Source organism: Canis lupus, chromosome 8, assembly GCF_011100685.1.
Source record: "Canis lupus familiaris isolate Mischka breed German Shepherd chromosome 8, alternate assembly UU_Cfam_GSD_1.0, whole genome shotgun sequence".
In the NCBI taxonomy this organism is placed as follows: domain Eukaryota; kingdom Metazoa; phylum Chordata; class Mammalia; order Carnivora; family Canidae; genus Canis; species Canis lupus.
The window spans coordinates 1,354,279-1,379,023 of NC_049229.1; the positions used below are offsets into that span (position 1 = coordinate 1,354,279).

General features: G+C 38.5%; 1 protein-coding gene across 3 annotated transcripts in view; it reads right to left on the reverse strand.

Annotated features, from left to right (window-relative positions):
* Positions 1–24,362, reverse strand: part of TRIP11 (thyroid hormone receptor interactor 11) — a 70,234-nt gene extending 45,872 nt beyond the window's left edge. Inside the window, exons 1-7 of one of the 3 annotated variants that reach the window (XM_038544115.1) lie at positions 23,790–24,348; positions 19,578–19,636; positions 13,178–13,288; positions 8,546–8,824; positions 5,577–5,645; positions 3,506–3,671; positions 1,704–2,066 (exon numbers count right to left, since the gene is read on the reverse strand). In XM_038544115.1, coding sequence (XP_038400043.1) covers positions 1,704–2,066; positions 3,506–3,671; positions 5,577–5,645; positions 8,546–8,824; positions 13,178–13,288; positions 19,578–19,636; positions 23,790–23,928 — 1,186 coding nt within the window. In that variant the 5' untranslated portion in view covers positions 23,929–24,348. Of the gene's footprint in view, positions 1–1,703; positions 2,067–3,505; positions 3,672–5,576; positions 5,646–8,545; positions 8,825–13,177; positions 13,289–19,577; positions 19,640–23,789 lie in introns of all 3 variants that reach the window. The other 2 variants (XM_038544114.1, XM_038544116.1) reach the window with 2 other exon arrangements.
* Positions 24,363–24,745: the final 383 nt, after the last annotated feature.

Genomic DNA, 24,745 nt, shown 5'->3' on the forward strand with positions numbered 1-24,745 from the left:
TGAAGAGGGAACCAGGGACCCGACCATGAAAGACATTACATGTCCACTGAAGAAGTTTAGTCTTTATCCAGAAGTTCACAGGGAGCCACAAAGTACTACAATTGGGGGAGTTAAACCTGTTTGGTGTTTCCGAAAAACCTATCTGGCTACAGATAGGGGGAAAAAAAAAAAACTGGACTGAAGGAATCACGGAGATCAGAGAATAAATAACAGCTAACACTTTTATAATGCTTACTATGAGATGGCCCCTGTTCTAAAGAGAACTCTGCAGCTAGTAGCTCACAAAATCCCCATTACTACTACTCCAACTATGAAGAAGATAGTAGTAGTATCCTGACCACAGGGATGGAAAAACTAAAGCATAGAGATGTTAATTAACTTGCCCAAAGTCAGCTAATTAGTGATGGAGCTGGATTCAGTTATGTTTTTAACCACTATGCAATTTAGCTCCATCTAGAAACAGCTATAGTTAACCAGGCAAAAGAAAACATGATTGGCTGAAGTTACTCAGTGGCAGTGAAAAGGGGAAAAAGAAGAAGGACTAGGGAGAGAGGTTTGTTTTTAAAGCAAATAAACCCATGAGTCATCCAATATGTTAAATAAATGGAAACATTAATTTTGAAAAGAGCAGAGTTAATTGGAAGTCAAATGAGAAAAAAGTCTAGAACACCAGTGAACAGCCTTCTCTTTGCCTTCATGGCAGCTCCCAGGACTGAGGCCCTTCTGAGAAACTTTAGAGTTCCTCCGGGGCATAATCCTAAAATATTACTAAACCAGAGAAGCTAAGGAAAATAGAACCTACAGGACATGCTAGTGATGATTTCAAATTCTCTGTTTTGGCAGACTGGTAAATCACCAAGGTGAGGAGAGGGAGAGGAGGAGGAGGAGGACATGGTGAATTTGAACCTGAGTTTATAGAGTTGGCCATCCAGATCAGGAGCTCATGATAAACAACTAAGCAAGGAATACAGATTGGGGGCAGTGAAGGGTGGGAGGGGAACACAAAACACAAGGGCTAAAAACCTTTAGAGCAGCAGTTCATAAAGTGAGAGTTTATATTGTGAGAAGACAAAGTGCAAAATAAAATAGATCTTCACAGCTAAGAGCTCCCATTAAGTTTTCCTGGCATGAAAGGACACTGATGTTTGACCTATTACATTTAATAACTTACTTTTTCTAACACATAACACAGGTAAGTAAATAACACTTTTGAGTATGGAAAATGGTGAAAGACCTACGGTTCTTACCAGTCTCATGTCTGCTTAGATACAGGACATCATTTTAAAAGGTAATACAGAATTTTGAAAAAGGGAGGCTGCATTCCCTAAGTGGAGGGTCTGGAACCTAGAGTTGCAGAAAGTATCTGGCTCTATGCAGACTAACAGAACCATACCTCCTCCCAATAAATAGCTACATATACATTTCTCAGAAATCTACAAGGCCTCTTAATCAATGAGTTCCATGTAAGTACTTAAAGGATGAGGAAGGGGAGCTGAGAGACAGCCAGCCAACAATGAGGCCTTTTTAACAGAAAATTCCTATTTGTGATCCATTAATTAGGGCACTGAATCCTAAACCAAACAATTATATTCAAATTCTACACAAATATATGAATACTCCATCTCCGTAAAGTACTCAGGTTGTCTCTAAAAACTAGTATGCAGTAACACACCAATCATAAATAAGGTCCAAACATTTTATACCAGACAGTGCTTGCTGCAGTTTGAGCACTTCCTCTTCCACTGATGTACTCTGTGGAAGGATTCTTTCTTTTTCTGTCACAGTATCACCTTGCTTCTCAGCATCATGCTGCAATTTACATTCCAGTTTCAAGCTTTCACATTGTTCTGTTATTTGTCTGTTTTCAACATTTAGGCATTCTTTCTCCTTCCTCAAAACATCTCTGTCATTTTCTGCAGAAGACAATTTTTTATCTATGTCTTTTATTTTATCCTCAAGTTCTTCAATTTTTTTTATAGATGCTACTTTTTCAGTTTGTAGATTCTGAATAGTTTTTTGCATCTCATGGATTTTTGAGTGATCAGGTATTACAATTCCTGAGCCACCTAGAACATAAACAGAAAACCAAGGACAGCAAATGTCAACTACTGAAAGACAAATAGCTTGCTATATATACAACTAAGAGATTTAACAGACTTGAGAACTTGAAAATCTTAACAACAATGAGATATCATTACACTCCTATTAAAATGGTCAAAATTCAGAATACTGACACCACCAAATGCTGGCGAGGATGTGGAGTAACAAGAATTCTCATTCACTGGTGGCAGGAGTACAAAATAGTAGAGCTTCTTTTGGAAGACAGTTCAGCAGTCTCTAACAAAACACATCCTAGCCGTATGATCAGCAATTGCACTCCCTGGTATTTACTCAAAGGAACTGAAAACTCTTATCCACATGGAAACCTGAACGATGTTTATAGCCGTTTTACTCCTAACTGCCAAAACTTGGTAGCAAAGATTGTCCTTCAGCAGGTGAATGGATAAACTGTGGTATCTCTCAGAAATGGAATACTATTCAGCATTAAAAAGAATTGAGGTGTCTGTCAAGCCATGAAAAAAAACATGGAGGAAACTCAAATGCACATTACTAAGTGAAAGAAATCAATCTGAAATCATCTATACTGTATGATTCCAACTACGTGACATTCTGGAAAAGGCAAAACTATAGAGACAATAACAAGATTGGGAGGGAGGGGGTGAGTAGGGCAGAGCATTAAGGATTTTTAGAGCACTGGAACTATTCTGTTTAATGATGAATCTGTGTCCTATGTTTGTCCAAATCCAGAGAATGTACAACACCAAGAATGAACCCAAAAGTACACTACACACTCTGAGTGACCATGATCTGTCAATGTAGGTTCATCTTTGGTAAAAAAATGTACCATTCTGATGAATGATGGTATGATAGTGGGGTGGCTATGCATGGGTCAGGGCAGGGGTATATGGGAAATCTCTGTACTTCCTTTTCAGTTTTGTTATAAAAAGAGTCTTTTAAAAAGTTATCAACATAAAGCTTTTGTTAGATTTTTTTTTAAGTAATCTCTACCCTCAATGTGGGGCTCAAACTCATGACCTCAAGATCAAGAGTTACACACCCCACAGACTGAGCCAGCCAGGCACCCCCATTTTAAAATAAATACTTGAGGAAAAATATTATTTGAATCAACTACTAAAAGACCTCTGTATATGAGTCTGAAAGAAGTGAAAATATTTCTAATCATTTATTGCCAAAGTATCATCACCCAGCAATGCAAAGAAATCTGTATATTGTTAACTCTTTGCCACAAAGGCAAAAGGACCTTTCCATTTCTGCATAATCTTGCAACAATGATCCCACTACAAATTTCAAGCAGATGAACAGAACTAGTCATCCACCCATTATTTAAAACAGAGTCTAATTTTACATCCGTGTCTTGGTCTTACAGTAGTACTAGGCTTGTCATTTAATTATGTCATCTAATACGTTAAGTTAATAAAACCACCTTGTTCTAACAGATTTTCCAGTTCTTCAATTCGTTCTTCATAGTCACGTAATTCTTCTCGATGCCGACGACTTATATCTGTCAACTTCTGTTGATGTGCATTCTGCAACACTGACATTTCATGTTGATGGTCATCGATTTCCTGACTTCGAATCTGTTTGAGTTCCTTAAAAAATAAAAACCAAGTTAACAACATTTGTAATCAATGATATACCTAAGCTATTTCATCGTTGTGCAAAAATAATTCTCTGAACACGCTAAGGCTGGAAAGAATTTAAACACAGGACCTAAATCCTGACAATTCTGAAAAACTCTCTCGTTTCTTGGGTCTGAAAAATGGTTTTTCTCTTTTAATGAGAGAATACCAGCAAGAAAAAAAATGAAACAAAAGATGAGCAAAAATATCTTGCTATCCAACATGAGACCACCAGTCTCTCTCCCAGGAATCTGGATCTTGAGCTTAGTCCTTCAAAAAGGGAAACTGGTTGGACCACAAACATTGTGATAGCTGCTTCGAGAAGTCTGTCCACTGTGTCTTGCTATCTAGATCCCTGTTGCTATTTTCATTCCTGTCCTTTCCAAGACCAAAATGCTTAATTCTTCCTTCGATCTTGGGGAGAGACTATTGGGTCCTTTCAGTAAATCCTCTTTCACTTTACTTAGCCAGAGAAGGTTTTTGTTGCTCATAACCAGGAATTGTAATCAATAAATTAGCTTTTGTTTCCTGAGAAGACAAGTTATTCTTTAATCCTGTACACTTACTTAGATGCCAGCACTTGGCAGGCAGCTTAACAATTAAACTATAAAATGATCCTACAAGGAACAGCCTGGGTGGCTGAGCGGTTTCGCGCCACCTTCAGCCCAGGGCCTGATCCTGGAGTCCCGGGATCGAGTCCCGCATCAGGCTCCCTGCATGGAGCCTGCTTCTCCCTCTGCCGGTGTCTCTGCCTCACTCTCTCTCTGTGTCTCTCATGAGTGAATAAATAAAAAATCTTAAAAAAAAAAAAATGATCCTACAAGGAAGGTATTATGAAATCTACTTTACTAATGATAAAGCCAAAGCTTGGAAAGATTAAGTAATTTGCTCAAAGCAGAACAGCTGGTAATAGCAGAGTCAGGATTCAAACACAAGTCTGACTTTGGAACCCAGTTATGTTAGTATTGTAATAATAATAAAACCAAAAACTAAAAATTCTATACCTGATAATATGTTTTTTAAGATTTTATTTATTTGAGAAAGGGTGAGCATGTGCACTTAAGAGCACAAGTAGACTGATTGGGGGAGGGTAGAGGGAGGGAGAAACAGACACTCTGCTGAGCAGGGAGCCCAAATTAGGCTTCGATCAAGGACCCTGGGATCATGACCTAAGCTGAAGGTAGACATTTAACAAACTGAGTCACTCAGGTGCCCCATACACTTGATCATAATTTGTACACTAAAAACAATTCATTGCTACATGATAAAACTTGTAATCAAGATTTTTCTTAAAATAATTGACATACAGTAGCAAAATTCTACCATTAAAGGAAAATAGCTATTTACAATGAATAGTATTAGCATTTTATTTTCTCAATATCGTTTAACACTAAACCCTGAAATTTTAGCAACCCTGGAGTTGTTTTAATGAAAACCATATTGGGGAGCCTGTGTGGCTCAGTTAAGTAACTGAGTCTTGATTTTGGCTCAGGTCATGATCTCAGGGTCACAGGATTGAGTCCCACACTGGGTTCTGTGCTCAATGTGGAGTCTGCTTTAGATTCTCTCTCCCTCTCCCTCCCATTCTTATAAACAAAATCTTAAAAAAAAAAAAAAAAAGACAATTTTACAAGATGCAGTAGCAAGTAGAAACTAAGGAAATATAAACTACTAAAAAAAACAAAAACAAATGTTCAAAACCAAATGATTTTGGAAACAGACATTTTTATATACCTTGCTGTTATAAAAGATGAAAATACAAAATGATAAAAACAATCATAATCTATATAGTTTTATAATTGAGCCTTCTGTCACACTTCTACTTTAATAAGCAAAATTTTAGATGTGTAATAGCCATTGTTCCAACAACCTTACCTTAATGATACTTTGTAGTTTACAGATTTCACTTTGATCAGAGCTATTTGATCCTTGTGCTTTAGAAGTCTAGATCAGAACAGAATTAGAAAATAATTGTATTGGTTTTCTTGTAAAAGAGAAGGTCACAAATTTTATTAAAAAATATTCTTCAAGGGCAGCCCGGGTAGCTCAGTGGTTTAGTGCTGCCTTCAGCCCAGGGCATGATCCTGGAGATCCGGGATCGAGTCCGTCGGGCTCCCTGCATGGAGCCTGCTTCTCCCTCTGCCTGTGTCTCTACCCCGCTCCCCCGCTCCCCCCACCCCCCCCAACCGTGTGTGTTTTTCATGAATAAATAAAATCTTTAAAAAATAAAAATATTCTTCAAAAAAGGGGCGTTTTTCAGACAAATTCTGATTAAAAAGAATGCCGAGTACCTTTTAAAATACAACAAATAAAAGATAATTTTCAAGGGATGTCTGGGTTCAGCTGGTTAAACGTTCAACTCTTGATTTTAACTCAGGTCATAATCTCAGGGTTGTGAGATCAAGCCCGAAATTGGGCTCCTCACTGAACATGGATCCTGCTTGAGATTCTCTCTCTCCCTCTTCCCCTGACCCTCCCCCCAACTCTCTCTTTCTAAAAAAAAGACACAAACATAATTTTCAAGTGTTTGTTAATTACAGAGACACTCTCACAAAATAACCAACGTTAAGAAGGAAAACAGAGAATATTTTACTTCGCTTAACAAAATGTAAATTTGATGAAAATGAAACAGCTTCCTAAAAGGAAAATTTCTAAAATGCCAACTACCCAACATTAATTCTAGTAATAACCACGTAAAAATCTTTTTTAAATGATTTTACCTAGAAGATCTCTACCTCAATACAAAATAATCTTTGGTTTGACAATTAAACTTTTGGATTCTTCTCTTCACATTCAAAGCTGAATGTTGTCTATTTATTTTTATTAACATTTACTATATAGCGTGTTAAGGAACCAAAAGCTGCTCTTGAGATCAAAAGAGGGACACAATATACTAGAAAGAACACAAGATTTGGAGTCAAAAGATGCCTATTTGAATTACAACTTCATGACTGAGATAGTAAATATATTAAACTTACAGTAATTGTATTAAACTGTAAAAGAGGTAATAAATACCTCATAGTTATGAAGATTAAAATATATTAGGATAACATATTTAGAAATGTCTTGTAAAATATAACACAAATAAGTTTTACTATGGCTTGCTAAAAACTTAAGTCCCCTGAAAGATCCCAATTATGCCTTTTCTACCTAGAGTATATCCTATTATAGGTCTATAATATAGTAAATATTCAAGATATGTTTAAATACACTTACCAAAAATACATCTCTTCCCTATAAAATCTTATCCTAGGCAATGTTTCTTAAAATGTGTATCAGAATCACCTGGGATATTTACTTATTTGAATGCAATTTCCAAGGCCCTAAAATAGGCTATAAAATCCTAATCTCTAAAGGTAGGATAGAAAATCTACAATTTGACAGTAGTTAAAGAACTATTACATTTTTAGATATAAGATGGACAAAGTGATCATTCCATGTATTTTGGGTACTGGGAATCTCTAGCAACTTGGGAAGCAAAAGGTAATTTTAATTAGCAGGGTTTTTCCTTTATATAACTAGATCACACTCACAAAAAGAAAATAATTTCTTTACTTATATACTTTTTCTCTACACTGATGAAATTAAATCCAAATGTACAATATTCCAGTTTCCTTTGGGTCTCATGTAGACAGACGTCTCAATAGTATATAGAATCTGATATATAAGATGAAAAATGTTCCTTGAGGGGTCCCTGGGTGGCTCAGTCAGTTAAGTGTCTGCCTTTGGCTTGGGTCATTATCCCAAGGTCCTGGGATCAAGCCCTACATCTAGCTCTCTGCTCTGCGGGGAGCCTGATTCTCCCTCTGTCTGCTGCTCCCCTGCATACGCACATGTGCGCTCTGTCAAATAAAATATTTTAAAAAAAGACAAAGTGTTCCTTGAAAGAAAGTTTATAGCAAATAAACCAAATAGCAAGGATTTAATTTCTAATGCACAAAATACAGAATAGTTTGCTTAATGTATTGGATAATATGAATGATCAGATTTTTATCATATACATAATTAATGAGAAGAGGAACCTCAGAGAACATCCACACAAGTAGTTTCCAATCTGGGGTCTTGGATCCCTGGAGTTGCCATCAAAGAAGCCTCAAGCAATGGAATATTACTCAGCCATTAGAAATGACAAATACCCACCATTTGCTTCGACATGGATGGAACTAGAGGGTATTATGCTGAGTGAAATAAGTCAATCGGAGAAGGACAAACGTTATATGGTCTCATTCATTTGGGGAATATAAATAATAGTGAAAGGGAATAGAGGGGAAGGGAGAAGAAATGGGTAGGAAATATCAGAAAGGGAGACAGAACATGGAAGACTCCTAACTCTGGGAAACGAACTAGGTAGGGGTGGTGGAAGGGGAGGAGGGTGGGGGGTGGGGGTGACTGGGTGGCAGGCACTGGGACACTTGACGGGATGAGCACTGGGTGTTATTCTGTATGTTGGTAAATTGAACACCAATAAAAAATAAATTTATTATTATTTAAAAAAAAAAAGAGAAGCCTCAGAGACTCCAGGGGAAAAGATGCTAGCTCAATCATAGCAACTCCATTTTTATCTCTTTTAAGTCCTGGACTTGTAATTTTTTATTTTATTTTAAAATATGGTTCTGTTGCTCTCAATTTTTTTGAAAATTTCTCCCAAATATTCTATAGAGGGGGAAACGGAGACTGAGAGAGAAAGATGACCTGACCAAAAACCACTCAGAAAATCACTGGCAGAATTAGAATACAGATCTTCAATTTCCTAGTCCAGGGTTCTCTCTGATACCAAAAGTTGTACATATAGAACCACTATTTTTTCCTAATAGTTTTCAAAGACTCATGTCAATTTTACCTACCTGAGCAATATGCCTCCAATGGCCAACCTCAGACTCAAGTCTTGAAACTTCATTTGATAATCTGTTTATTTCTTGTTGTGATGAAATTATGTCACTGAAGTCCATGTCATCGTCATGGAAAGCTGAAGCATGATGACTGACAGAATAGCTGAACGGAGATGATGCCAGGGCTGCTGGTACGCTGCTAGCTCCTGAATGTGCAGACTGAGCAGCTGACTGCAGCTTCAGCAACTGATCCTGCAGTGCAATCTGTCTTGCTTTAAGATGGCTGATTTCTACCTACACATTTACAATCTGTATTTTAGAGAAGGCACTTTAAAATAACCATCCTGACCTCTTTCTAGACTGTTATAATAATTTGTTTAAAATTATCCAATGATGGTAACTCTATCAGCTGAATCCAAGGCTTCTGTAAGACCCCCAACCATAACATTTTTATTAAAAAACCAAACATGATTGATTACTAGTTAAAACAAAGATAATGGTTCAAAGAGCAAAAAGGTCAGAACATCTCGCTCCTATGTTAACTAAGCCAACAAAATTCTCAGTTAAACTTGGGTTTACTACATTCTAAGGTGTCAAGTACTATAGGCAATTTCAAGGGTTCTATTTGTATTATTCAACTGTAAGTGATAGGAAAATGAAAGCTGCAGGAGTCTATGTATTAGCAAGTTTCTTTGGAGCATATGTTGGCATAGTCTTATGTTACTGATTTTAAGTCTACATATGGAATTTAGGCTTAAAATGCACCATGAATCAGGGGTTGCTTTATACTAGTCTGTATAACTGAAGAAATGCTTTATTAATCCATTCTTAGATAACACAGTGAGCCTGTGGTTATTATTACCAGCCTTTGAGTCTTAGAAAGAAATCATATAATGAAAGAGGCCTTGGCTTTAGCCTTGGCAAAAAGGAGCCAGTGAAAATATGACTTTACTCAGGGAAATAATAAAATAAAAATTCCAAAACCCGGGCAGCCCCGGTGGCGCAGCGGTTTAGCGCCGCCTGCAGCCTGGGGTATGATCCTGGAGATCCAGGATCGGGTCCCACATCCGGCTCCTTGCATGGAGCCTGCTTCTCCCTCTGCCTGTGTCTCTGTCTCTCTCTCTCTCTGTGTTTCTCATGAATAAATACATAAAAAATCTTAAAAAAAAAAAAAATTCCAAAACCCTTAGTAAAGTTTTGACTAAGGACTGGCAATACTAACTCATTGTCCAGAAGAAATTATGAACATAGGTATGGCATATTACCATAAAATCATACCTATTCTGAAAGATTACTCGAAATATAAAAGTGAATAAGCTAAGGAGAATTGAGATAAGCTTCCCATAAAATACCTACTCCAGACGATATCCTGCCACAACGGAAAAGAATATGATATTGGGAGTCAACCAACCACTATACATATACATATAAAGCCAAGCAATTAAACAAAAACCAAGCACAATTATGTCAAGTGTCATAACAAACAGGTTTCTCATATCAGAGCTCCTTTTCTAAAAGAAATTTGTATCAGTGCACACCTTTCATTCATTTGCCCATTAATGATGAAAGGTAAATTGCATCTTTGGGGAATATGAATATCACAACAAGGGTAGAAAACAGATCTTAAGTATATTTATAAATTATCTTTCATTCTAGTAAAAAGCACTGAAATCGGGGATCCCTGGGTGGCTCAGCGGTTTAGTGCCTGCCTTCGGCCCAGGGCATGATCCTGGAATCCCAGGATTGAGTCCCACATCAGGCTCCCTGCATGGAGCCTGCTTCTCCCTCTGCCTGCCCCTCTCTCTCTATCTCTCTCTATGTCTCTCATGAATAAATAAATAAAATCTTTAAAGAAAAAAAAAAAAAGCACTGAAATCCACAATTTTTTTCAAGTGTAGCTTTAATACAAAGAAAGTTCTCATTATAAAATTGGTATCTATATCATTATAGAGTTAAAAAAAATGCGAGCTCTAATAACAAAGAGGTATTTCTACACTAAAATGCTTAATTTGCCCTCTAATATCAATAGTTAAGTAGAAAATAAAATGCCAGATTTTCCACAGCAGTGTTTTCAATTAGTATGTAAACATCAGAATTACCTATGGAGTTCCTGGAAAATACCAATACCATGGCCCCTTCCCAGTACACCAAAATCAGAATCTCCTAAAGGACATAAACATATTTTTTTTAAGGTGTCACGGATGATTCAGCTGTAAATCCCTAGTTGGGAACTACTGCTCTATTGCAATATTTACAAGTCAGTGTTGCTCAAAGTGTGGTTTATGGACTGAAGGCATGAATGTTTTATTACCAGTCCATGACAAGTACAGAAGTTTAAAGAGTAAGGCTTAATAGTCTTTTAAAGCAATTTGACAGAGAAATTTTATAATCTGTTAAATCTTTTTAAAAAGTGGGCTTTGGGATCCCTGGGTGGCGCAGCGGTTTGGCGCCTGCCTTTGGCCCAGGGCGCGATCCTGGAGACCCGGGATCGAATCCCACATCGGGCTCCCTGCATGGAGCCTGCTTCTCCCTCTGCCTATGTCTCTGCCTCTCAATCTCTCTCTGTGTGACTATCATGAATAAATAAATAAAATCTTTAAAAAAAAAAAAAAAAAAAAAAAAAAGTGGGCTTTGAGGGGCACTTGAGTGGCTCCGTTGGTTGGGTGTCTGTCTTCGGCACGGGTCATGATCCCACGGTCCTGCAATGGAGCCCTGCATCAGGCTCCCTGCTCAGGGGGAGCCTGCTTCTCCCTCTCCCTTTGACCCAACCCCCTCCACTCATGGTCTCTCATTTGCTCGCTTTGCCCTCAAATAAATAATCTTAAAAAAAAAAAAAAAAAGTGGGCTTTTAGCTTTACCTTGAACTTGTAATCTTCCTTTTTTATATTAATTTTATTTTTGTAGTAATTTATTATATTTTATGAAATCAATTCCTTACAGATTGGAAACTTAAGTTTAAGTGTTTATCTTTACTGTGGCTTACTTTTATTTTTCATTTTAGTATGTTACTAAAGGAACTAAAAAAAAAATCAGTGCATCTAAACTTTATTTATTTATTTGCATCTAAATTTTAAAAACTCATATATGAGGGTGCCTGGGTGGCTCAGTTCGTTAGGCATCCAAGTCTTGGTTTCAGTTCAGGTCATGACTTCAGGGGTGTGAGTTTGAGCATGGCTTCAGGCCCTGCACTCAGCTCTGAATCTGCTTGAGATTCTGTCTCTTCCTCTCATCTGCCCCTCCCTGCTCTCGTGCCTGCACATCCACTCTCTCTCTAGAATAAAGAAATCTTTTCACTTGATCTGAGCCAAAAGGCCAAGAAGCAATAAAAATAAATAAATCTTAAAAAACTCATATAAGAAGTTATTATGTTAGAAATGAATATTTAATCAACAAACTGAAGAAAACCCAAATGATCTGGATAATTAAACAAGAAATAGTTTAATTCAATAGAACTATTTACTGAATTCCATTTATGTACTAAACACTGAAGAGAATTCACAGAATGAAACATGGACACAGGGGCAGCCTGGGTGGCTCAGCGATTTACTGCCGCCTTCTGCCCAGGGCGTGATCCTGGAGTCCCGGGATCAAGTCCCAGGCAGGCTCCCTGCATGGAGCCTGCTTCTCCCTCTGCCTCTGTCTCTGCCTCTTCTCTTTCTGTGTCTCTCATGAATAAATAAATAAAATCTTAAAAAAAAAAAAAAAGAGAGAAACATGGACACAGTCTGTATTTTAAGGATAAGTTACATTGTATCTATTACCAGCACCACAGAGAGATAAGTCTATTTCAAAATAAACATTTCTAACAAATTAAAGGGGAAAAATATTTGCAGAACAATGTAAGTCAACTCAACAGACTTGATATTCTGTTTTTCCATGGACATCAAATAAATGCCAATTCAATACACATTAACACGGTAGTCAAAATCATTTTTTAAAAATGTCAGGGTGGGGAAGCCTGGGTGGCACAGCGGAGAACTGCCTGCCTTTGGCCCAGGGCGTGATCCTGGAGTCCCGAGATCGATTCCCAGATCAGGTTCCCTGCATGGAGCCTGCCCCCCTCTCTCTCTCTCTCTCTCTCTCTGTCTCTCATGAATAAATAAATAAATCTTAAAAAAAAAAAAAAAAAAGTCAGGGTGTTGGGGTGGGTCAGTTAAGCAGCTGCCTTCAGCTTAGGTTACAGCTGCCCGTCAGGCTCCCTGCAAACCAGGAGTCTGCTTCTCCCTTTCCCTCTGCCCCTCCCTGCTTGTGTTCTTTCACTCGCTCTCTCTCAAATAAAATCTTTAAACAAAAAAAATGAAATGTCATTAGCAATAATTACACTGATTCACAATTTTAAGTAAATAGAGTAGAAATTAGGTTTCATAAAATCAGAAATTATAAGTAAAAGATACGTGAAGATATTTTATTAAAAGTTTTCCTCTTTTGGAAGGTAGGAAGTAAAGGTTAGCTTATAAAATATAAATTTAACAGAAAAGCTTAGCGTTCTTGTTAAATTAGCGGGATCAAACTGAGTTGGGAATTACTAACTTCATCACTCTTTAAATATTTTCATGTATCTATGTTATAGTTTGATTTATAACTCTTAAAAATCTTCCTAAAAACATCACAATGAAATAAATATGAAGTAATTGTAATAACCTTTACCTCTTTCTGTTGTAGTTGATTTCGGTAATTTGTAGATTGTTGCTTTATTTGAAGCTCTGATGCTTCATGCTTCTCTTCTAAATCAGTACAAAGTTCTTTGAGTCTCTCATTCTAGAAATAAAGAAAAAAGTATTTTCAACAAAAAGACTAAAACATGTTAATAACAGTTATATGTATGGCATCACAAAAAATATACTGCTTTATACAAAAAAAAGATATAAAATATAGAAATTCTCAGACAGAATTCTGGTCTTTGAAATACAGTTTCAATTAAAGTTAGAAGTACAATAAGCATATTTATAGAGATTATGCAAAATTCTGAACCAAAGTAGAAAAAAAAATCTTGTTCAGTTTGATCTTCTGCTAAGAAAAAGCCAACAATCAATGTTTCCCCCATCTCTGCATGTCCAGGGTCTGGCATGTAATAGGCAATCTATGTTTGATTAATGAATAAACTACATTACACGTTTCAACTTTTATTTTCTCTCCAAACAACATTTTTTTTTAAAGATTTTATCTATTTATTCACGAGAGACACACAGAGAGGCAGAACCACAGGCAGAAACACAGGCTCCACGCAGGGAGCCCAATGTAGGACTCAATCCCCGGACTGGGATGACAATCTGAGCCGAAGGCAGACACTCAACTGCTGAGCCACCCAACATTTTTAAAAGAAACATTTTTAAAAGAAATCTTTTTAAAAAAGACTTCTTGCTGAAGTACAGGTAGGAGGCCAAAGCTTCATATTCCTTGTCTGCTTGTCTGCCAGATCCTGAAGCACTTCTGAAAAATCCAATTTGAAAACCATACTAGAACCGAGTTCAAAAACTAGTACACAAGTAGTTTGAGGTAGACAAAAATATTCTAATTCAATGAATCTAGACATCACGGTCTTTGAAAACTTTGGAAAATATGTTTAAAAAATTACTTAAATTTGGGCAGCCCGGATGGCTCAGCAGTTTAGCGCCGCCTTCAGTCCAGGCCGTGATCCTGGAAACCTGGTATCAAGTCCCATGTCGGGCTCCCAGCATGGAGCCTGCTTCTCCCTCTGCCTGTCTCTGCCTCTCTCTCTCTCTGTCTCTCTTTCTGGTCTCTCATAAATAAATAAATAATATAAAAAAATAAAAAAAAATACTTAAATTTGGAGGTACCTGGGTGACTCAATCACTTAAGCGTCTCAGTCTTGGTTTCAGCTCAGGGCATGATCTCATGGGTCATGCAATGGAGCCCCCCGTGTTGGGTTTCCCCACTCAGCAGGGGGTTTGCTTTAAAGATTCTCTCCCTTCGCCCCTCCCTAAACTCGAGAGAGAGAGAGAGAGAGAGAGAGAGAGAGAGAGAGAGAGAGAGAGAACGAACATGTGCACTCACTCTCTCAAATAAGTAAATCTTATTTGGAGAGAGAGAGAGAGAAGGAGCAGTAGGGAGGAGCAGAGGGAGAGAGAAGCAGACACCCTGCTAAGAAGGAAGCCTGATGCTGGGCTTGATCCCAGGACATGGAGATCATGACCTGAGCCAAAGGCAGATGCTTATTAACCTAATGAGCCACCCAGGCGCCCCTAAATCTTAATAAAATTTACTTAAATTTTATGTACTCAAATATTACATTATCTTAACCTATTATCATTCCTAGAATTTGAATGAAAAAGGACATAATGGAGCAACATAAGTGGGCACTAAAGCTCTTTGGCAAAAGAATTTACAAATTATCACAAATAACTAAGAATTCTACTAATACATCTACAAACACAGTTTAAGAATGAAAGCTAAGAAAACAGTGACTGATGTGGTAGGAAAAAAAGTTCTGCTAGAAGATGAAGACTTTTTCACTTTGAGAATGTCTTAAGAGTCCAGGAATTTCTTATATCAACAGATGTGAAAGTTTTTATCCAGGGAGATTTTATGAATACGCAGAGAAATTCAAAGGAATGAACACAAATCCTAGTTTGGGAGTCTGTCCCCAAAAATCTAATAGATTTTGGTTATCTTGAAGAAACAAGTAAGACACAGGCTCACACAATTAATTACCTTCTATTCTATTGGCAACTTCTGCCAATGACTTTCTGTGAGCTTTTTTTTTTTCTGTGAGCTTTTAACATGAAAAATACCAAACATAACTGAAGTAACACAATATAGTGTAGTCAAAAATCCAGTAATAAAGTCTACTCTGGCTTTTTCAGATAAAAATAACTAAGTCTAGGGGCACCTGGGTGGCTCAATGGTTGAATGTCTTGTCTTCGGTTCAAGTCATGATCCCGGGGTCCTGGGATCTCATGAATAAATAAAATCTTTAAAAACAAAACAAAACAAAACAAAACGAAACAACCTAAGTCTATTTAGTGAACTCTGGTTAATAACCAGAACTTGAAAACTTCTGATTTGGCCAATATCTAATTGCTTGTGAGGTGCCCTCACCTCCCTAGCCATGTGAGAGTCACAAGGTTGCCAAATTCATGAAGGACATACTTTCTATTATATGGAATATGAAACCAGGATGGCTTGTCTGAAAGGAAAACAAATAGACATACATAAGGAACAGAGAGTAAAAATGAGAGACATATCCCTAGTTGTCTGCAGTTCTGCTTGCAGCCCCTTTCTGAAGTCTGGCTACAATTTCTGCCCTTGAAATAAATCTATGAGGTTCTCATATCCTTAAATGATTCCATCCTGCTCAACCTGTTATACCATCAAGGTCTACTGGACCCAACTTTATTTTCTGAGTTTCTTTTTTGAGTAGTCCTGTGAGGACAGATACTTATAACTTTTATTTTTTCTTATACATCCTCTAACAGAGAAAAATTACTTATTTCTTAAATAAAATAAAACTCTGGGTGCTTGGCTGGCTTAGTTGGTGGAACATGCAACTCTTGATCTTGAGGTTGTGGTTGTGGGTTCGAGCCCCACATTCAGTGTAGAGATTACTTAAAAGTAAAATCTTAAGATGCTTGGGTGGCTCAGTTAAGTGTCTGCCTTCAGCTCATGATCTCGGGGTCCTGGGATTGAGTCCTACATGAGTCCCACATCAGGGTCTCTGCTCAGAAGGGAGCCTGCTTCTCTCTCTGCCCCTCCCTCCTTCCTGCTCTGCTCTCTCTTGCTATCTTTCAAATAAAATCTTAAAAAAAAAAAAATTCTTAAAAAAATAAAATTGAAAGAAAATAAAATGCTAAAAATAAATAAATTATAAAATGAGACTTATTCTATCTTGCACTTACCATAAGAAGTTGTTGAGCCCTTTATAAATCTAAGAACATTCATGAGACTGTAAAGAGCTTATTTTTTCTGTATTTGAAACATTTTGATGTTTACCATTTTAAAAATTATTTTACCATTCACCAATTATTCTCAACTAGGTTAAAAGTCTTATACAATGAGAAAACAGAAGACTGATAGAGTCACCCAGAAGAATGATGCAATAGTGAAATAACCAGTTTTCTGACTGAAGTGCCTGAAGTATTACAACACCTTTTAAAATGAAAAAAGCTAGAGATACCCACTTGTAGTGTCTTTTTAGTTTTGCTGTTTTTTGCTTTCATTGAACACATTTGAAAATTAAGAATTTTCGTTTCCCCAAAGAAAAGAAAACTGACAGAGAAAAACATTTCACAGCTAATTAGACAACTCAGAAGACAAATGTGAAGAGACAGAAAACAGCATTCCATAGTCTGATGCTTGTGGTGAGCAGGCTGGAGAGACAAAATCCCAGCCAAGTCTTCACATAATAGTATCCTGCAGGGATTTTCTCAAACTCCAGAATTGATGAGTGAACAATATATTTCTAAGAACAAACAAGAAATACAATGTTCTCATCAAGTTAGTCATTCATTAGGAAAAGATTTTACCTCACACTACTTTGTGACAAGGACCTGAGCCATTCAACTTTCCTAAATGGCTATGTGATGGTATTCTTTCACTATATATGGTATTAGCACACCAATATTTACTTGACATCATTCATACATGGAAAAATGCTACATGCCGGTGTGTATAAAAAAGTGAATAGGAAAAAAAAGATGACATAAGGGAAAAAAATTCAGTGGACTGATCACTGTTATTGGTATTTATAAATCTAATTGGTATTTATAAATTGGCTTTATAATTATGGAGCAAAGATGACAGCCCTCATCAACAAATCATGAGGCATCACAGTTTTCAAAAATAGTAGTTTTAATGACACAAGTCAAGAAGAACCAGAAGTCATGATCAGTTGAAATCTATTAGAGATGTAAGTGAAATCTGGAACCAGTATTTACAAAGTAAGATGCATTTCAGTTCATGCATAAGAGTTAAAAAGCAGTTAACTACATTCAAAGAACATATTTTGAACATATATGTTTTCAAAACCAGAAATATATATAATAAAAATATGGACTTGCCATGAAAAGGTTATTAAATAAAGTTTTCACTATCATTTTATTTCTACCTCTGTAAATTACTTATAAAATGATTTAATATAAAAAAATTAAGAGTTCACTGGATCCAGATGGTAAATGTGATGAGACTTTTTGGGGCATAAAGGGTTAAACTTAAGAAACCTACATTTTCTCAGTTGGCTCAGTTGGTTAAGCATCCAACTCTTGGTTTTGGCTCAGGTCATGATCTCCAGGTTGAGGGATCAAGACCCACAGCAAGGAGTCTGCTTGAGATTCTCTCTTCCACTCCCCTGCTGCCTCTCCCCCGACTCTCTTTCTCTCTCTAAAATAAATAAATAAAATCTAAAACTTTCTAAATACAACTTTATATTTTTTAGTTTCCTGATGACTTCAATCATAGCTTCACCTTACTCTCTTATTGCACAGTTATGTATGAGGTGAAGGTATAAAGTGCTTTTGTACTAACACACAGACAGCTAAGAATCAATCACCTAAGAAAACAAAGCCCTTGGGAAATCCAACAGTCTCTTGTCCTCTAGTATTTGAGCAGCTCAAGCTATTGTGAATAAGCATCAAATGAGGAAACTGGCTTTTTCATCTGGGGATGTATTATACCAAAAATATTTCTAAACACTAGAATCATGTTTGCCATAACCCTGAGAGATTAGAAGTGAGACCGACAGAGGGACAGAAGATTTCTCTTCTCCCTTCGCTAACTCAATACAGAGCAGACATTCACTAAGCAGGTTCATCCTATTTACTTTTTTCCCCCAAATGGACACTGGCAAATTTACTTAAAAAAATTTTTTTTAAGATTTTATTTATTTATTCATGATAGACACGCAGAGAGAGGCAGAGGCAGAGACACAGGCAGAGGAAGAAGCAGGCTCCATGCAGGGAGCCTGATGTGGGACTCGATCCCGGGTCTCCAGGATCACTCCCTGGGCTGAAGGTGGAGCTAAATCGCTGAGCCACCCGGGCTGCCCAAATTTACTTAAATTAATGTCACTACACACATCTCTACCATTTAATTTTTCGGGGTGAGCCTGTACTAATTATTCAGTGCCTTCTTAAAGATTTCTTTAGGGATTACAGGAACAATTTCCTATCTCAGCTATGTAAATAAGTTATTTAGTTCATCTGTCACTGAAGCATCTACTTACTAGGTAATTATACCTAACGTCTCAAGTGTCACCCAAGTGTCATCTTGAATTGAGACAGTATAAAACCATGACAGTCTTCTTGAGAGGTCCCTCTACGTCCACCTCAGTAATCTGGGCCAGAGTTCAATAATGCTCATCAGGAAATACTTTCTGATATTTTAAATCCAATTTTCTCTTTTTATGGGCTCAGCAAAGAGGAAACCATACTTCTCAGAGTCCTCTAAAAATATCTTAATGAAATACTACATGTTCCCTCATTGTTCTTATTCAAAAGCTGAATAGTTGAGTGTCATTAGTACTATACAATAGATCTCTTTTTAAATCATTTTCTTTATGGTTTTCCTTTGAATCGTTCCCAAGTTTTCCTCCTCCCCATTAAGTACAATGTCCAGAGGTAGTCACCACAAGGCACTGACGAACAATGGGAAAAAAATGGCAAAACTAATTTGTTATACCTATACTCTTGTGTGCAAATATCACACTTTTTTTTCATGTTAGATTTAAAAGGCCTAGATTAAACAGAATTGCATTCTTCACATTATACTTCAATAAATGTACTACTATAATTGAGCACACTGTCAGAACCTGGTAATTCCCTGATAAATTGTTGCCACTAGTATTTCTATATTTCTACACTTGGCCATTTTCCAACTTCCAGCACATAGAAGCAGAGACAGGAATATTAAGCAGCAAAGTGGAGTAACATGTAAATATATTCATCTAAAAGATGAAAAAAGAACTGGGATAAAAGAGAAGAAATAAAAGTGGTAAGCAGTACAATAAAAAGAACTGAAAAACCGTATGAGTTTACTGTCATGCCCTCAAAAAAGAAAAAATATAAGTTCAATAATAGTCTTTAATTTTCCTTACCTCTGATCTTAAGATTGCATGAATGGCTTCAACTTCCTTTCTCCTAGAATTAGGTAATTCTGCTATGAAAGAAACAGCATACACTGAATATATGATCAACACCATATGAATAAACAGGCATTGTGAAGTACATATATTTTACTGAGCTTTCAACAGAATGGTATGCGGATCCAAGAACAAATTCAGAAGACAAATACCACTTGACTTTTATCACAATTTCCTACTGCCACATATATGCTTTATCAGTACATAAGTCATTATTTTTGCCTACCTTTTGTATCTAGGTAGGACATCTACATTTCCCCTTTGGAAGTGTTCATTAAAATTTTATTATGGAAAATTGAGTTTTACAAATTAAAATCTCTTTGGGTTTAGTATAATTTTAGATGAGAGTTATAAAACTGGCGCTTAGGCCTTATTTCTAACTTCTGCTTCCAATACTATCAAATAATAATGACCCATAAATAAATAATGAAAATGCACTAAAAGAATACTTATGTCAAGTAACACGAGCACTATTTATTTAAAATGGGAATGAGCTCAGTCTGCTCTTGTATATTTTTATTTAAAAGGAGAGTCAGAAGAACATGAAACACCCCTAACTCTGGGAAACGAACTAGGGGTGGTGGAAGGTGAGGTGGGCGGGGGGTGGCGGTGACTGGGTGACGGGCACTGAGGTGGGCACTTGACGGGATCAGCACTGGGTGTTATTCTATATGTTGGCAAATTGAACACCAATAAAAAATAAATTTATTTACAAAAAAAAAAAAAAAAAGGAGAATCAGAGATCGTGCACCTGGCTGGCCCAGCTAGTGGAGCATGTGACTCCTATTCTCAGGGTATGAGCTCAAGCCCCACATTGGGTGTAGAGTTTACTTAAAAAAAAAAAATTTAAAAAAAAGTCTAAAAATTAAATTTTTTTTTTAAAAAAAGGGAGAGCAAGAGGCCAGCAGTGTCAAAACGGCACTCTCAATGCCACCAGAGCATGATCATCATCCACAGAGGTAAGATTTTTTTCCTAGGTACTAGTTAGTATTTTTCATTTGTTACACCATTTTATAATTTTCTTTTTTTTTAATTTTTTATTTATGCTAGGCACACAGTGAGAGAGAGATGTTACACCATTTTAACACTATAAAAATAACTTCTCTGATTTACAGTTTAAGTCAAAAGAAAACACAAAGATATTCAGTAAAGAATAGTGACAAAACCATTTTTTTTTTAATTTTGAAAATCACCAGGTGCATTTGCTTCTGTGGTTGTTTATATATCTCGCTTGAAACTCTAACAGGATCATCTAATTGCTTCTCAGAAGAGAACAAATTATAATCTAGTCTGTTTAGGAGGGTCAATGTTAGAAGCAGCAATTGTTTCAAAGAGGGATAAAAATAGTTTTATGCAGCTCTCCTCCTTACTGCCTCCAAAAAAATAAAAATAAAAAATAAAAATCCTGGTCTTTTTAAGAATAAAGGGGAGATATCTTACAGACCAAAAACTTCTTCCTCACTGAGGGAAAACAAAAACAGCTACTCTTTATTAATGCTTACCATCTGCTAGGCATTTTACAATCGTGATTTCACTTAATCCTCCCAACCCCACGACAGGTATGATTACATCTATTTAACAGATAAGGGAATTCTGCTTTAAAGAGGCTAAATAAGAATTTGCCAAAGATCCCACAATCTGTAATGCATGGAGGTGGATTCCAACCCATGTCTAACTGAAAAGCCCAAGCTCCTAATCCTGAATAAATCAGTAGTTTTTGGTACGACAGGAACTTTCTGATACTGCAAATATGGATAATTTTTAAGGTGTACCAACAGTGCTATTTTGGAACTGTTATCTTGTTCACTGCTGGCACAGGGTAGATGCTCAATAAATACTTGTTAAATGAATAAATGAACTGTATTTTGACCCTTTTAATGATTTATAAAATCAATAAATTAGGTGTTAAAAGAAAGTCCTATTAGAAAGGGAGATAATAGAAGCATTAAGCAACTTTGCAGATTTTTAATCACTCAGCAAATTTTTTCTGTGCCTGTACTATGTGGGAAGGTGCCAAATACTGGTAATATAAGGATAACATATATATGTACATTCCCTATGCTGGACATCTAGAAAAGAGGTAAATTATAACTCATAATATTGTAATTTATATTTAATTATGTTAATTTAATTTATATTTCATTATAGTTATTATAACTAACTTATAATGGTAAGTGCTCTCAAAGAGAGATCCACAGGATCACATACAATCAACTCAGCCTGTCAGGGACTGAGAATAGTTTCACCAAGTATCCAGCACGTGAGCAAGGTCATACAGGAAAAAACTGTTTTCCAAGCAAAGAAGGAAGTAGAAAAGGAAGGGCTTTCCATGCAAAGGTTTGGAGTTGTAGGGACTTCACAAGGTTCCATGTGGCAGAAGCTCTGGGTGCAAGAGCCTAAGTGTGTGAACATGCTTATGTATGGCAATTTGGAGAGAAGGGGAAGGAATAAGAGGTAAGACTAGAAAAGGGACGTTGATCTCAGAACAGTTTTCTGGTCTCCCAAAACCAAGAGCTTTGGATTTTATCCTGTAAAGAGCAGAGTTAAAAGATTTTAAAGCAGCTGTGTCTTAGAAAACTGGCAGCACAAAGAATATGGGATTGAGTAGGGAGAAATGGGTGACAGGATACGGAAGGAAAAAGTGCATGGGAGAGAGAATGGGGGTCTGAACGAAAGAAAACAGAGGGAGTAATAAAGGAAAAGAGGAATATAAGGAACAATTCTGGCACAGGATGAACAAGAGCTAGTGACCAAATGGAAACAAGAAATGGGAAAAAAAAAAAAAAAAAGCAAAACAAAGGTGACAAAGGTTTCTAGTTTAAGAGACTGGGCAGATGATGAAACCATTAAGAATGAGAATACAGGAATATATTTGGTAGGAAGAACAAAAAGCATACCACCTTAACCCTATAAACAGTCAGATGGGGTGGGGGGGGGGGATGCACATTTTCTAGGAGTATCCAGCTGTTTTCCCCTAACCAGGATCCGGGAAGAGACTAGTCATCTCCCATGCCATCCAGCCCTTTTCTGTTTTAAATTTAAAGGTCACATGACCCTCCTCCCCAACACAGGGAGAATCCCATTCAGTCTCATCCCCAACCTGTCCCACCTGTTGCCCTTCCCACCCAAGGTGTACTCCAAGTAGTAAAATGGATTTCAGCAGCTCTCCAAAGCTCCTCCTTTTTAAAAAGACAAATTCTGAATAGACTTTTTCTCAAACCATCTTTATTTCCACCCAATAAACATGAAGTTTCAATTATATCAGGATAAAGAAATTAAACCAGAATGCTAATTTATTTACTTATAAGAAATAAAATTCTCCAAGGAACGCTCTCATTCAAAAGACCAGCCCATCATCTCTCTGGAGGCAGACTTCCATTGAGATTTAAAGTACTCTTTAAAAATAAATAAATAGATACAGTACTCTTTAGATCTAAATACTACTTGCGGGGGGAAAAAAAAATACCAAGAAATCAAAATATTAACGTTAACTATCAATCACTATGTAACTCTGGGTTACTATTCATTAGTAAAGCAAAACAAGGACGTCAAAAAGGAGAGTTGCTAAGGATGGGCATCTTCCTTGTTTTACTGGAGAAACATAGGTGGAATGGGTCATTCGGCACAAAAATACATTCCAGCTGGAACGTTGTACTGTGTCATCAGAATAAGCAAAAATGTAAAATAACTAAGAGGAAAAACGCAGCCATGTTTAACAACATATTCAAGTCAGAAAGAACTTGAGCGTCTTAAAAGATTTTCATCAGTTGCTTCAGTTGTTACAAAACTCCAAAGAAAAAAACTGTGTCACGCACAGACACTTTTTTTTTTAAATTGTGTCAGTATAAAGGGAAAGGAGGACAATGAGACCCGCCCCCAAATTAAAGGCAAAGTAAGCGGTGGGCGTGGAAGAACCAAACAAAAATAAACTACTCGACGTCGGAGCAGTTTTCACTCCACTCTGAGGGGCCGCAGTCTTCGACGGGAGAAGCAGAACTGTCCCCCGGACCCCAGGGGTCGTTCACCAGAGAAAGTCTGTTAAGAAAGAGGCAAAAGGAGCGTAAAGGCAAAAAAGGAGGCGTGACACTCCCGAGAGCTGGACGTGGGCGCCGAACGGGCGCTCCCAGGGCCCCCAAACAGCCCTCCCTCCGTCGCTCCAGCTGTTACCTTCCACCTCCTCCGTGCCCTCCATCAGCATGTCCTTCGTAAAGTTTGAAATCTGGCCAGTGAGGGAGGCCAGGCTGCCTCCGACTTGCCCCAGCGACTGGCCCAGGCCGGAGCCCAGGCCCCCGAGCCAGGACGACATCGCCGCGGGGTGGAGAACGGCCGGGTCCGCTCCGAGAGAAGCGTCCAGCGTCCTCGAACCTCCGCCTCGCAGGGCCCGTCCCGAGCCCAAGGTGCTAGGTCAGACGACACAAGGAGGGTTCCCAGGCGACGCCGGCGCCGCGGCGGCTCCCACCAACCGCCGGATTCTGCCCAGAAACGCAGAGGCCTGGCCCGGGACGTCACCGGGGGTCCGCCTCCAGCGCCACGGTCGGCCCCCGAGGCCTCTGCTCATTCCTCCGACCCCCCCCCGCCCCGCAACGTCCGGGCTGGGCCACTACTTCCTCTGCTTTAACGACTTTCCCCAGTTCCGAGGGCAACTCCTGCCAACTCGACGCCGGCCGCCATGACACCCACCCCGACCGCGGCGGCGGGCCATAGAGAGACGCCGCGCTGGCCTAGAAGGGCTCTGCGGAGCTGCCGGACGTGTCCGCGGCGCAAGGGAGCGTGGGATCGCGGAGGACCGCGAGCGGCCGGCTAGGGCGCCCCCCTCCGGCGCGGGCAAGGTCGGCGTCCGCGCAGCGCCGCTCGGCCCGCGGGGGCGTGGCCTCAGGGGCCCGGGGGACGCAGGGCCCCGCCCGCCGCCCCTGCTCCTCGCGCGCGCTCCACCCGGGCCGCGGTGCGGGGGCGCGAGGAGGGGGCGCTGCGCCGCGCGCGGTTTTCCTTGTCGCCGCGCCTGTGTGGGTCCTTCTGCAGGCGCCGGGGCTGCTGTGTGCCCGACGCGACGGCAGGCGCTCGGGATGCACGGAGGGCCAGGACTGCGTGGGGTGCACCGTCGTGCCCCGCCCCGGGAGCTGTAC